Below are 16034 nucleotides of genomic sequence, written 5' to 3'. Positions count from 1 at the left end.
CCAATTTTAAGCTTCAATCCTAAAGTGACTATGCAAGGTTGGTAAGTATATCTCTACCTTACCAACAAAACTATCCATTCAACAAGTAAACTTCAAATTCTTACACAATTTTACCCAAGTTCTACACTTAACCTAACCTTCTCAAGTATCAATCAAGTGAACAAATCAACTAAATGGTGATCAAGTATTTAGAAGCATTAAGAAAAGAGTAAAATAAACACATATATGTCATTAATCACAAAGAGAAAGGAGCAATCAAGAGTTAATCCATACAAGGGTTCAAAATAATCCTAGAACAAACTATTTAGCTACTTATAGTTAGCCACAAGCCACAAATGCAAAGGAAATTCGTAGTCATAGCAAATTACAAGAGAGGAAATGGAGGGAGAAGTAGAAAAAAACAAGAAGATGAAGCTCCAAATCTCTTTCAAAGCTCAATCTCTTGTTCCAAACTCTTCAAACACCCAAACCGTAGCACACAAAGCTCCCAAGAATGCCCAAGACGTGTAGAATGCCATCCAAGGTCAAAATTTGTAGGCTTAGTTGAGCTATGCATTTTGCTATCAGCGAGTATGCTGTGGCCAAGTTTGTCTCTATTTCAGTTGGGCTGCAGCTACGTTAGAGAGCACTGCGGCTCACTTTGCTTCTGGAAAATTAAACTCCTTCTACATCAAATAAGGATCTCTACCCATGTTTTCACTTCTAATGATTCTTCTTTGTTCTTATAATACCTTCATGACACAACCTTGATCCTCAAAATCTTTGAAAGGCTTCCAAAGTCGGCTTGACATTTAATTCTTGGATCAAAATATACCTTGCAAAAGAGCAACTCTATAAGCTCATAAATAGCAAAGATTAAAGCCAAAATATGCACAATTAAGCAATAATGTGTAAACCAAAGACATCATGCATATTTTCCTATCTTTGAGTATTAAAATATGCACCAATGCACCAAAAAGTATCAAAAGCTTAAGAAAAATGTGCTGAAATGACATGAAAATCTAGAGGTTAACACACATCCAAATGCTTTTTTTTTTTTTTTGCTTATAGAGGATTCAAAGGTTTTAAATAAAGAACTAGAAGTAATGTGACGCGATTTTTTAGAATTAATTATAATGTTTAAAGTTAATTAGACCCAAAAAAAAAATGAAAACACCACAAGAATCGTAAACAGAAAAGTGAGTTTGAAAATTAAGATTCGGTTCTTTCTTGACCTATGGACTTCTAAGATTCTTCGTATCAGTTTGCGTAGAAAGGTATTAAAATAAGGGTGTGACAAATAGTACTCTTTAGGTTCAATAATTAACCAACGTGAAAGACAACAGACAATGTATCATACACACACACACACACACACACACACATATATATATATATATTACAGAAAACAGTAGTACAGCAACTTGCATTACATGTTTACAGATTTCTCTCATTCCCATCGATATAAAAGAAAACAATTACGTATACCATATGTAAGTCGCCATAATTGTATCATTTTATAGATTTATAAAAACCTTAATTACTATATCGCTTCATTCTTATTTTTACTTTCTAGCTTATTTGAATGTTGCACAGACTTTTAGTTAATAATTACATGAAGCAGTTTCTATAGTCTGAAAAGTCATAACGACTTGACTTTCAGCTTCAGTTTCTTTTGCTTGTCAATTAGATTTATTTAGGAGTGCAATTCATCTTCAACCTTGGGACCTTTGCTGAAGAAATTTCCTCGAAACTCTGCACATGTCATGGATCTGTAAGTTGGTGTGGAGCTTCCATTGACTAAAACTTTTGCAGGCTCTATAATGCTTTCATTTGAAGGATAAACGAAATAGGAAACACTTGTTCGTGAAGTGCTTGAATTTGTCACTACTCGGTGTTCAGCACCAATAAGCCTTCCATTACTGATTATCTGTTTCAGTCAAATATAGTTAATCAAGCTATTGAGTTAAGTAAAACAGACAGATCAAATAAAAAGTTTAATTACTGTTAGGAACATTCAGGTTTGCAAGGTGGGACATGCCGTAAGCTTACTAGTTCATGTCAATAGCGTAACTATATACAATGAATCATACTCATATTAATTAACTAAACTGATTGACGTAATCATTTATTTTAAGAAAACATTTTCTTCTTTGTCCGTACAAACTTGATTATGTCAACGACAATAACAATTGGAATAATAATGGCATACATCACCCAGGCATAAACCAATATATGTATAAGTAACATACTCCCTTATTCCAAACGTAGGGGCTAGCTAGTTGGGGGTTTTATTTTGTTCTTAAATGTAAAATATCAGTCTATTTTGTTTCTCAAATTTATAATTTTTTCCAACAGGCATATTTTTTTATTGTATATATTAAGGAAGTTTCTATCAAGAAATAGTTTTAATGCAAATGATTAGAATATTTTACGAAAAGCAACATACACTTTTTTTAAACAAACAATTAACTTAGTAACTAATTTTTTTTAATCTTTGCAAAATAATTATCTAGTTTTTATATTTAACGATGGCAAAAAAAAAAAAGTTCTTGTATTTAAGACAAAAGAGAATACATTATTTACGGACGAAACTATGCAATCGGCAATTAATGATACTTTTTTATATGAAATATAAATAATACCTGTAAGATGAGCCCTATGTTAACCACAAAGGCATTAGGAATAGGTTCAACTCCAATCCATTGTCCATCCTTGACAACTTGAAGTCCTTGAACATGTTCCTCTTGAAGCAGAATGGTTATGAGTGTAGGGTCTCTGTGCTTTGCCAAGCCTAGGGTTAAACTTGGGTCAGGGCAAGGAGGATAGTGATGAACCAATATCATTGGATTTTCAGAAAGATCTCCACTGAAATAACCAGGGTTTAGTCCTAACCCTTCACAAAGCAGCTCCAGAATTTTCAACCCCAGTTTTCTCAGTTCTCTTGTGTATTTCCCAACAACCTCACTAAGGAAAACCGAAAGAAATCATGTTAGTTGTTACAATTAATTGTTTAATTTAATCAAGAGAAATTAGAGAAAGTTTACTTGTGTGATGTTGGGAAAGAATTGAATACAAGTTGATTCTATCTTTCAAATATATTTATAATTTTGATAATATTAATGCAGCCGGGTGACCTAGATTTTCTCGTTACGTCTTTAGTTTTTTTGGAATTAAATTTTTCGTCATCTAATTGAAGGCGAATATTTCATCGATGTTTGATTATTCTATGTAATGATATGGAATGAACTACAATGAAAAACTCAAAAGGGTTACAAAATAATAATATATACATTCTGAATCACTCCCTCTGATTTTAAATATATGATTATTCTATGTAATGTAAATTCTCAATCAACTTAGCAAACATTAAAAGAGTCTTTTATCGATGCGGTTTTCCAATGAAAACAAGTAAATGAGGTATTTTAGAGAAATCAAAACACATTTTTACAATAATAACTAATTTTCTTAATATTTGTTAATTAGTTATCTAATTCTTCTTTCTCGCCAATATTATCTGACTCCTATATTAAGGTGTAGAGGATTGTTATAATGTTGACTTAATTATTACCGATAATTAGTTGGTTTGTGAGGCCAATACTGAATGAAGTCTCCAGAAGGAGGACACGGGTGAGTCAACGAGTCCTTCCAATACTGAATTGCGTCTCTCTTGTGATTCTGGCTGCTTGTGTACAGCTTGCAGCTTCCATTTGGGTCCTTTGAGCATTCCTCTATCTTCTCCTTCCCAGACATCGCATGAAATTCCTTGTAAATGCTCACAGTCTCATCCATCAAATCCTTCGAAACTCCATGGTTCACCACCTACTTCACAGTTTAATTGATAGCTAGGGGTTACCATTAAATCGATTAGGAGAAGCACGCACACATACACACACTTCCTTCAATCTTGATTATAGGAACTAGATAGCTAATTTATAGATATTAAGAAAATTAGCTAAGTTAGTTATTTATAATAAATATTTATTGATTTCTCTATAATAATCCCTTTTAGATCATTATGTGCAGTACCCCATTGATGGAAATCCCTTTCATATATGCAATCAATAAAGATAACTTGAGAAAAAGTTTATAAATTTAGAACACAATGAATTGAGGTTTTATATTTTAGACCAAAACAAATACTTCAACTAGCCCCTATATATTTAGGATCAAAAGGTGGTGTATATATATATATGCACTTGATAAAGACATCAGAGAGAGAGAGAGAGAGAGAGAGAGAGGAGATTCAAGATGAGATTTATCTCAGAAAGTAGGGAAAAGATTAAGAAACCTGGAAAAATCCATACTCCTCGGAAGCTTTCAAGACATGCCTCACAATATCAGCTCGATCATGTCCTCCAAGATCTATCACCGGAATTGCCTCGCTGGAAGCAGCAGCTAGATTCCCCGGTCGGCATTCCGGTGGCTGTATGTACGATGATGGCACGGAGGAACGAGCATTATACCAGCTTGACACAAGCATCTCATCCAACGTCTCCATGCTCATGTAACTCTCAATATAATGATCACAATCGTCTTTAGCTGCAAATTTTAACAATAAGAAGCCTAGCCCTATATAGATGTTCCCATAAACTACATAGAGAGAGAGAGAGAGAGAGAGAGAGATCTGAGAAGAAGTCTTTTTCCTTGGTCTCTCCTCTCCCCTATTGGAATAAGGAATCGATCATTGTAGAACAAGAATATTTAGAGATACATATGTCATGATATTTATTATATTATTTCGGATATTATTGTTTATTATCATTAATTAACTAGTCATTGTGCTAATCTTCAATAATTTGAATAGATAGATACGTTTACGTAATGGTGGAGTTGCTTTCATACCCTTGTTTGGAAAACAGATACGCTTATGGATTAATTTAAAAATATGCAAGTTTAGAGAATATCAAATTAAAGGAGTGCCTGCTTTCTTAATTCCACAATGTTTTTTAAATTTTGTTGAAAATATGACTATATTGAGTTTGAATTTTTTTTATTAAATCTATATTCCAAAAAATATTTCAACACACATATATATTAATTAAATTAAAATGCTTTATTTCAGATCCAATAACGGAAGAAATTGAAGTAGATCTAATTAATAAGAAAATATACTATCGATCAACATCTATATATAAATATATTTTTATTTAAAACCACGCATATAATTGACATATGAGTCCAATATAAATTATATAAGTATAATCATTTAATAAAAAAACAATAGTGAGTCACAACTTTTATTAAGTTGTGAAGAACGCGGAATTCATTTTAGGCTATGTACAAAGCATATGACCTCCTCCAATTATAATAAAATAAGTCTAAGTCATCCCTCCATCAAACAATTAATTCCCAAATAAAAAAAATGAATTGATGTTTCCTTTACTTCCATTAATTGTTCTCAATTTAAAAACCCCAATCAATAAAATAAATCAAAATTGGCGGGTTTGACTTGTAACTTCCTGTACTGGAGCTCAAAACTGAATGATGCACATGCATTATTGTAGTTAGGCAAATTTAATACTCCCTCTTGTTCCAAATATAATATTTACTATATGAATTTATTTTGATTTTAAATATAAAACCGTAATTGATAATTTATTTTGTCTCCTAAATTTATAATTTTTTCTAAATTTTTTTATTAATTGCAGATATTAGTTTTTCCAATCAAAGACATAGTATCCAATGAAAATTATTAAAAGGGAGACTTTAGAAAACTTGACACATTTTTTTATAAATACTTAACTTAAAATAATTTTTATAATATTTATAAAGTAATTATTTAGCTATTATATTTAACACTGGAGGAATAATAATTAAAAGGTCAACTAGCAGCCAAGCATGTGCATTCATAATTGATTTATAGAAAATTGAATAAAAGTTAGTTCCAATCTATTATAATGCACTCAAAGTTCCACTATTAAACCATATTTGTCTTTAAAAACCTAGGCTTAATAGCATTAACCCTTATTATTTATAATGTACAGAATGGCCTGTCTCTCTTGGGTCTTCTCTCCATGGTCATCGGGTGTTGTAAAGTCTCTATCTCTTATATGGAAGAAAAATCGTAAATATTTATAATTTAAACATTATTTAAAAACCATACTTATCCTCCTAAGGCATTGGAAATAAAATAAAAATAAAAATAAAAACAGTTTCACTGGCTATTTGACAATGCAATCCTCTTTAGTGGAATAGTCTTCATTATTATCAAACTCACATGTTAGTTCTCGTGTTTAATGTTTTTACAGTTTTAGTTTATAAAATTGTGTCAACTCACTATTAAATTAGTGATAGCTATAAACTTGATTGAACCTACAAATTCACTCACCAAATTTACCATTTTTATGTTTTTAACTTATAAAATCATGTTAACCCATTCTTAAACTCATGCTAAATTTTTTAATTTGATTATGTTCAGTGACTTTATATGTGAATTTCATAGAAATTTTCTTGTTGTATATAGTAAATTATGAATGTTGTTGGATTTAATTTCAATTATTTGGATTCAAAATATATTTAGATAAAATTATTTCTATTTTTAATATTTTAATTATTTATTTATATACTTTTAATACTAATTTATTAATAAAAGTGAACTCTTACGAATTTACGGCTCGAGTTTATGATCTGACCTAGCATCCTTATCACGAGTTTGCTTAAACTCGTGAGTTTGACAACCTTGATAATCTCTCCTTTTACCAATTTATTTTTAAAAAATGAAAACATATTTAATAAATATTGTGCTGAACCGGTCCATTTTTTCAGGCGATAATATTAATCAAATCCATATTTGATTCGTAACGAAATAGCATCTACCTTGAATCGGTCGTTTGAGATTAAATTAAATTATTCATAATTGATTTTTGAATATATTTTAATATAGTTTATCTTAAACAAATTGAGATAAAAACTAGGAAAAATGAAACTTTGGGACATTGTAAGGAGATTAATTATGGTTAAAGACGTAGAATTGTAAAGAACCGAAAATAGTGAGAAGTAGCAGAATTTCAGTTGGAAATTACAGAAGTTCAATGAGCAATAATCCTTGAATATTTAAGATCCTTACTAGCTAAGTCCCAAATTATATTTTAAAAATATATATTATATATCTGATTTTAAATATAAGAACTAGTGAAAATATTTATTTTAGTTTGAAATATAAAACTTCAATTGACTTTATATCTTAAGTTAATTATATTGCAGTTACTAAATTACGAAATAGTTTTCAATTTAAATAATTAATAAAAAGATATTTTAAAAAACATTGACACACATTTCTTACAAACAATAATATTAACTAATTTGTCTAATATATGCACAAATTAGTTATATATCTAACTCTTAATATATATATATATATAATAAAAATACATTTCAAGAGAAGTACCCGGAATCTAAATAAGTCACTCTGTCATATATTTAAAGCAACTGATAAATACGAAATTAAATTTCTCAATAATCTTATGAACTGGCAAGTGTCTATCACCCTCAACATGGCGCGCATATTTTCCTATAAAAAATTTTAGTAAGTTAATCAATCAAACAAATGACAAATTTAAAATTCCTTGATAAACATAAACATACATAGAGAAGGGAGAAGAGTTGGTAAAATTAAACCCTCCGTGCCTTCGCTGAAAAAGGAGAGAGATAATAGGTGGGCATGGCCTACTAGGCCAAACCAAAACCAGAGGGGATCTTGACCATTAGGTATATAGCTAGAAAGGGAAGTTATTAGCATGTGATGTATAATTATTAGTACTATAAAACTTGCCTCAGTTATACTGATGTTTGATTTTTGATTGCCAAGTCACAACTAATAATTCTTTATTCAGGCCTAAATTTAGGTAGCCAATCGATCCAGGCACTAGCTAGGCCACAGTATTGAGGGAAAAAAAAGGAAGTACATTTTAAGTGATGATCGACATTTTAGGGAAAAGGAAATAGACCAAATAATCAAAATATTATCCTATAAATCCCAACATTTTTTTGGTGACTAACTTTAGAATAATTTGTGAATTCTTGTATGACACCCTGACGGCCTATTTATGCACAACTTTCAAAACCTAAAAAGGAGTGGGCAAAAAAGTTTATAAAAAACTTTGAAATATTAATATTCTCATAGTCATGCTATCTTGTTAAATCAGGATTAACTCGATTATAGTGATTATGAGTTTTTCACATGTTGCTGTCAAAAGTTAACTAACTAGATGTGTATTTGTGTGTCTGTGTTATTATAATATATATTGTAATAAAAAATTATTGAGAAGGAGATCATCTTAGTTGACAATTTTGATAAATATTATCAATAAAGGTTGATCTAGTTAGTAAGATGTTGATTTATAATCCAAAAAATTCTAAGTTACATTCAAATCCTATAATTGATGTGAGGACCTTGTTGGTAAGACATACTCTGATCTTGATAAGTTCTCGAGACTCAACTCACATAAGCTTTTGATTACAAAAGAAAATTGATAGTGGTTAAAAAAACGCATATCATTAGAATTAGTTATTTGTTTTAATTTAAAAAATTTTTAGAGTTGGACTGAAATAAATAAAAATTTTAATCATAATATTACATCATATTTAAACTGAAAATCGACCACCTGGTTTTTTTTTTTTTGAGCGAAAAGAGATTTTATTAAAATAATAGATGACAGAGGGGTCTTTAGAAAAAAGGAAAACAACTTAAAGATTACCTAGTGAGTTGCTTGCGAAACTCAGCAACTCTTATAATTTGATCAGTCAAAGAAAGGACTTCATTAACCAGTCTTTGAGGCTGGGTTTCTCCTTGGCTGAAGAGTCTTCTATTGCGGGCGTCGACCACCTGATCTTTTTCTTCTTGTTATTTTCCACTTGACCTATACGTCGTAAACCGAATGAGTTCTATTCAGATACAACAGCATAGGCGGCAGCATGAGTACTCATTGGACTTTTGATCTCTTGCCAGGTGTCATTGCGCTGTTTCTTTGGTTGGTTTTCCATGTTGAGACTCTTTTGTTTCATAGTGGATGGTTGATATTTTTTATTTAATACAATTTAAACACATGTAAAAGCACAAATATATCAACTAAACCTAAGACCTCATCTAAACATGGTAGGTGGCATTACCGTTAAGACAACTAGCCGTTAATATACTGATATTATTTCGATGTTCATGAAGCAAGATATATGATAGATTAAACTAGATTTTTTTATCATATGATAAAAAAAAGTTTCTTTATGGAAAGTGATAGTTAAACTCATTTAAACCTACATTCTAGTCAAATTACACTGTATCGAAAAGTAAAGTAACAAGTAGAGTGTCAACAATCTAATTGACCATTTTTCTTTGGCTCAAAATCTAACTGAGCATAAAAGCTATAAGTTACACTGAGTAAACAAATCAAAGATACGGTCAATATTGTTAGTGGTGATTTAGGTACCCAAGTTGTAGTTCGGATTATTATAATCATGATTAACTTCTAATTAAGTGTATTACTTTCTCCTCTAATTTAATTACAATTAAAATTTTATTATCTAGTTTAGGCCTTTTAATTACCCGTACTAGCATCTTTCAACCCACTAAGAACATTTCAATTATATTAGGCACTAATTTCTTAGGTGATTATTTAATTAGACTTAACTAAGTATCAAGTCTTATAGAAAGAAAGAGAAAACTAGCAATTGGTTTTGAATTTTTAATCTATTCTACTGATTTTTTTTGGCTATGTATGGATAGATATCTTTCTATTGGAGACAATTCTATTTAAAATACTATCAGGTGCTAAATGTAGACATCTCATATAATAAGAATTTAAATATTGGCTTATCACGTTATGAATGATTAATATATTGTGTTAGACTGTATCCTGTTTAGTTATTCTGCTTATCTTTTGCATCCCTAAACCATGATCAACTTCCTATGTCATGAAGCCCATATGGCTATGCTAGCAAAGTCCATGTGCCAAGAAAAGCCCAAAATTTTGAGCGCTTTATCACACCTCATAGCCGGCAAAGAGCGCACTTCATCAAGTCGACCTAATTGAGTCCATGAGAAGATTGACAGCCCACTGATGAAGAAGGGCCCAAATGATGGACACTAACAAATTTTATGGGTAGTTAGTAGTTAGGAAGTTGTCAAATGATGAGCCTGATTCAAAAAGTTTAATTGATCTGATTCATGAAGAAGCGCACAATATAATATTGCAGGTTGGTGCTCCTTCAGATTACTAAACGATGGCTTACAATTGGCATTTGGAAGTTAGACATATATCTAGAATCTACAACATGGTGGTCGATGCTTCGGCTAAAGTTTTCTTATGTTTGTCCTACACATGGGATCAGTTTGGGTATTTATCATAATAATAAACACTCTAAACTCATCAGATTTTATTTTAATAAATATAGAATCTAAAATGAGGATAATTTTTCAATTATAATTCTTTAATTTCAAAAAATAATTTTTATTTAAAAAATTAATTAAAATTTTAAATTTAGACTGTCAAGATCTAGTGAGCTAAACTGAGTACCGTAATCATCATCTCAGGACTTTAGTGCAGAAAAATAGCATTGGATTCATCCCCCCTCTTGTTTAAGCTTTTCTTTATTTTTGGCGTTTAGCCCTCTTTTGTAATAAAGGAAAAAAAAAAGAAGAAAGAAAGATGGCAAAGACATTTTATTTTCTGAAAAAAGATCGAAATGATCATATACTAAAAATGAAAGAGTAACAAATCAGACCTAATAAAAGGACAAGAGCTAGAGAGTTCAGACATACAAGTTATCAAGTTAGATAGAGTTCAAAATTAAGGGATAATTATTAAAAATGAAAATGTTTTGCTTCCTTTAATCATTTGAAACCTTTGAATAAATTGTAATAAATATTTCCATATATGTCATAATTTGAGTCATGAAGCATGCTCTAATTTGGGTAAGTTAGCAAGATCTAATTCGCCTAAATTTTTTAATATTACAAAAAAAAGAAAATCAGAATATGCTTTTTGAGCACTGTAGAGCAAAGTTAGTCGCAGTGCTTTTTATTATCTAGTTTATGAAAACTATAAGTTTGAAGCTCATAGACATAACAAGTGTTATAGGTGAAGTTAACAGTTATATAGTTCTTTTTGTCGTCATATAATTGCAATTAGTGCCGCAATATTGGATTAGATTAAATTACTAGAAGCAAGTATATTAGTTTTAGAAATCCTTTGATGACTCAAAATACAGGTGTCGATCCTTTGAGTGTGTATATATACATATACTCCTTTAGTCTTTAATATAGGATCTAATTGGGAAGTTAATATTAATGCTTTATGTAAAACCTATTTTACATGTTTATCAATTTCTTTTTAAATTAACCTATTAATATTTTCTTAACAATAATCAAGTAGAAGAAGGAAGGAAGGAATTAAGAAAGATAAATATTAACAAATTTAACTAACATCTTTAATATACTCAAATTAGTTAATTAAGTTTTACATTAAAGACCATGGGAGTACAATCTAAAAGAGCCATGACACCTTGTGTTCTTTTAAGAGTTTATAATGAATGGGTTACTTCTCAAGTGTGTTAATGACTATAGTTACTAGAAATTCAAACGCAATTACTAAGCCTATATAACACAGCTAGACTCAATACTCAAGTGAAGAAGACTACCAATCAAAAGGTGACTTAGTGGCTAGCTAAGCCATATTAGTGCATGACTAGCTAATGTGCACAAATGGCTTAGAATAAAGTTACTAAGAATTCAAATGTAATTATCAATCCTATAATTAAGTACTAGACTCAAGATTCATATGAAAATGGCCATCAGCATCAAAAGGTGAGTTAGTGAATTAGGTTTTCTTCTTGTTGTTATCTTCCTCAATCCTTATATTATAACACCTTATGGACGGTATAATTGTTTTTATATTAATCGATACAATTTCAAAAATTGATGTTTAAAACGTTAAATTATTCCTGAAACATTAAAGATAAAAATATCCTTCAAGTTTCAATTGTTCAAGCTTCATTTCCTTACGTACATAGTCAATGTGTTTGTTGAAAAAAAATTTCTAAACATGTATGGATCTTCTAATTAAAATGACTTTAGCAGTGAAGGGTGTGATTAAAACATGACGGTTTGCATTGTTTTTAACATATGGATCTCATAAGAATATAGGCCAATATTTTGTATCTGTTTGTCTCTTCACTTCTTCGTTAGTGATCCTGTTCTTCAATTTCAATGAATGTAAATGATCTTGATATTTTGTTATTTACATTACAGGAGGTACTATATTATTATATTATAGGGTGTTATGAGATATTTTACTAATTTCAATTACCCTTTATCTGGCATAGAGCATGTAAAAATTTATCCCAATAGGTATTAGTTACTCCTCCAATTCTTAATATAGAACTTAATTATTGAGTTAATTTTAGTCCTAAATATAATATTTATTTATCATATTTATCAATTCTTTTTAAATTATCCCTATTGATACTCTCTCAACTATAATCAAGTAAGAGAGGGAGGGAGGATATTAAGGAAGAAAATTACGGTGTTTTAGGAAAAACATGTCATATATCTTATAATTAACCAACTTACTTAACTTTCTTAATCTAATCAAATTAGTTAAATAGGTCTTATATTAAGAATCAAATGAATATATATATATATTTATATAACTAAATGCTTCCATTAATTAGAAGCTAAGCCAATAGTTAGAATGTTCCATAACATCAATACATTAACACAGAAAGGTTAGAATATTCGGATATTCTTACTTCAAGAGTTTTTTTGATTAAGAACTAAGCGAATCAGGTATGAAAAACTACTCTTAGGGGTGTTTGGTTCAACTCAAGCACTTTTAAGGAATGTTTTTATACAAATCGAGACAAAACATACTTTTTCGTATACTGTAAAATTATTTTTAAAATCATAGTTTGGGTTCTATTTAAACACTCCCGTATTCAATGAAAGTATGAGTTCATCATTTCATATCACCCAAAGCATTAATTTATGGCTCCATAAAACATTTATTTTGACTAACACAATCTTTTTGTTGGTACGCAAAAAAAAAAAGAAGAAGAAGAAAAAACTAACACATCTATTTTTAAATGAAAATTAAAAACAAAATTTTCAAATTTTGAGAGAAGTAACTATTGATAATTACTTATTAAACGAAAAGGATCAACAAGAAATCTCATACTCGAACAACTCGTTTCAAGTATTTAAACATTCGAAATACAGATACTTTGTTTGTCTGAAAAAATCGTATTTGCTTTTTTAAATGAGTTTGCTTTGATTCTAAACATAGAACTTCAATTCATTTTATCTTCTAAACTCATGCTTTTTTTTTTTTTATGAACTCTTCCTATTAATTGTATATATTAAAAGAATTTTTTTATCAAATAAGTAGTGCAGATGATAGAAACGGATATTTTAGGAAAACAATTTTTTTTAACAAATAACGAATACTTATTTTATTAATATTTCTATATAAGTTATTTAGTTCCTACATTTAGAACTAACATATACTTTTTTAATAGGGGAAATATCTACGCCCCTTGAAAGATACCTCATGATATTTAGTGGCCATCATTTTCTTTAAGCATTATAGCGTAAGCTACTTTAGAAGATCCTTGAAGCCTCTACAACTTTTGACTGATCCACCTTCACATTAAACAAATGTTTCATTTGAGTTGTTCAATTAAGCAATGTCCAACTATGCTACTGTATACAGTAAACATAAAGAGCCACGTGTTGACTTTATGACGCTCTTCCACGAGTAATCCTTCTATATTAGTTTACGTTACTCTATACAGTAAAAAAGCCATGTGCTGGCTAAACGATTCACCCTTCACAAATTGTGTTCCCCATATACCTCAAATACGAATCTTAAGCTGAGATTTTAGTGGTTTGTTGAATTCAGATAATCTTTAAATCACTATTCATAGATTCCAAGGTTGGTACAGAAACAAAAGTGCCAGGCATGCTTAGAGACTAGTATACTTTATTGTAATTGCTTTATAATCAACATCTAAAACATGGAAGGGTTAAGCGAATCCACCACCTGGCACAAACAGAAATGCCCCACGTTAGTTTTTGATTAGATCGACAAAGATTACGTTGTCCTCACTGAAAGGCTATTATATTGGCTGGGTTTATAAAATTTTGGGGATTAAAATAATTGTGATGTATATATTACATAAGCATGCAAAAATCATTTCAAATGTGGGGAAAATCATTCTTGTAAAAAATTGCATTTATATAATTATTGATAACTACTTGATTACTAAATTTTTTTCATCCCAAAATCAACTATTGTTTTCTTATATACATTTCACGTTTGATTAATTTGTAATTACGAATTTAATCTGTGAAAGTCCTTATACCCACTCGCTCCATTTTGATTAAGAGGACTTTAGCCATGAAGAAAAGTTTAGATGATCGCTGTGCTGACCTCACATTGAAGAATACAATGGAGATTTGAATTCAAAGTTCTTGGGTTCTGAATAATGCCTACAAGACAATTATTGGGCTGTCCCACTAAAGACAGGTAGGTGTCTATATATACATACATATATGGGCAAGAGAATAAACCAAGTCATTCATAGAATCCATTAGAGAGAAGAACAGAGATTGGAGTGAAATTGAAAGCGTGGTGCCCATCATGAGATTGAGAGGCTCAAAGAACGAGTGGAGGAAAGGCCCTTGGACTCATGAAGAAGATAAATTGCTTACTGAATATGTCAACTTGCATGGCGAGGGAAACTGGAGTTCCGTATCAAGATTTTCAGGTGATTAATTAATTATATATTTTGGTTCTAAACAGAAGATGATTGGAGAGTGCCAGCTAGAAAGGTGAAGATGGAGAAAGAACGGCCACTTAAGTTCTAATATATTCTCCATTTTCTTATTAATTGAGTCTTCTTTTTATAATTTAAAAGGAGCATGAAATGCAAATATAGACTAGTCCAATATTTACTAATATCTTTGTGTGTGTGTGTGTATACATATGTTTCAGGGCTGAATAGGAGTGGCAAAAGTAGCAGGTTGCGATGGGTGAACTATTTGAAACCTGGACTCAAGAAAGGCCCACTTACACCTCAAGAAGAAGGCATCATTATGGAGCTGCATGCTGTGCTGGGTAACAAGTAATACAATATATCTAATTATCTGTGTGTGATCTATAGAGTGTGTGTGTGTGTAACTGCTCTACGTACTCAGTCACGAACTGCGAACTATGTAACTTAGTTCTTTGCAAGTGAGATTATCTCTTGTATATTATATGTATTGGGTAATTTATTAGATGACTTTTCCGGCAAAAAAAAAAAAACATTAAATGACGTTGGTGAGTTGATATCTATGAATCGTGCATTTGAGACTAGACTACTTCCAAAACCAAAAAATAAATTATCCCGAGCAATGTTTTGGTATGCAAAAATCTATTTTCTTAAAAAAAAAAAGGATAATTACATTGCTTTTGATTGTCATATATTGTCAGCCAACGTACTTTTCCATTTTCTTTATGAAAAACACTTTTAAGCATACTAAATATTGCCTTAGCTTTTATACCTACCAAGAGAGAGAGATTGGATGATATATAACATGTATTTGATTGTGTATGATGACAGTGATTACATACAACTTATGTCATAATAAGAACCTTGAAAATTGCAGGTGGTCTACAATAGCTAGCTACTTGCCTGGTAGAACAGACAATGAGATCAAGAACTATTGGAGAACCCACTTCAAGAAGAAAGATTACAAGTCCTCTCACAATAAGATCGTCGAAAATCGAAGAGCAAAGATGCTAAGTAACCATCAAACAGTTCAAGATAAACAACCTGAAGAATATGATACAAAAAGCATATCGTCTCATGCGGAGGCAAAAAATGAACCAGGCAATACAACCGAGACACCCGAAAACAAAATGCAGGAGATCATGGACTTAATTCAGAACCCAAATTTCGAAGATCAGTTTTACACACCTTCAATGTGCCAAGAGACGTACTTTCCATCATCCATATGGCAAGAAACTGCAGGAGATGATAGCTTGTGGGTTAGTTTATGGGACCAGCTTGATGCATGA

At 30.5% G+C, this 16034-nt stretch overlaps 2 protein-coding genes across 3 annotated transcripts; one reads left to right on the top strand and one right to left on the bottom strand.

Annotated features, from left to right (window-relative positions):
* Positions 1-532: 532 nt before the first annotated feature.
* Positions 533-4606, bottom strand: LOC114715309 (protein DOWNY MILDEW RESISTANCE 6-like). 2 transcript variants are annotated; one of them, XM_028900111.1, is made up of 5 exons: positions 4271-4606; positions 3551-3801; positions 2625-2946; positions 1700-1909; positions 533-814 (listed from the first exon to the last, which is right to left on the bottom strand). In XM_028900111.1, the coding sequence occupies exons 1-5, from the start codon at positions 4484-4486 to the stop codon at positions 734-736; spliced, it is 1080 nt and encodes a 359-aa protein (XP_028755944.1). In that variant the 5' UTR covers positions 4487-4606; the 3' UTR covers positions 533-733. The 2 variants fall into 2 exon arrangements, with proteins under 2 accessions (XP_028755944.1, XP_028755945.1); XM_028900112.1 differs by lacking the exon at positions 533-814 and having other exon boundaries at positions 1383-1909.
* A 10006-nt stretch (positions 4607-14612) lies between these two features.
* On the top strand, positions 14613-16034 carry LOC114715285 (transcription factor MYB57-like). The gene is made up of 3 exons (XM_028900083.1): positions 14613-14739; positions 14967-15096; positions 15623-16034. Exons 1-3 carry the CDS (start codon positions 14613-14615, stop codon positions 16032-16034), a joined length of 669 nt encoding a protein of 222 aa, XP_028755916.1.

The sequence above is a fragment of the Neltuma alba genome, unplaced genomic scaffold, assembly GCF_004799145.2.
Source record: "Neltuma alba isolate B1F8T4 unplaced genomic scaffold, ASM479914v2 tig00011585_pilon, whole genome shotgun sequence".
In the NCBI taxonomy this organism is placed as follows: domain Eukaryota; kingdom Viridiplantae; phylum Streptophyta; class Magnoliopsida; order Fabales; family Fabaceae; genus Neltuma; species Neltuma alba.
This window is presented reverse-complemented; position numbering and strand designations above follow the sequence as displayed.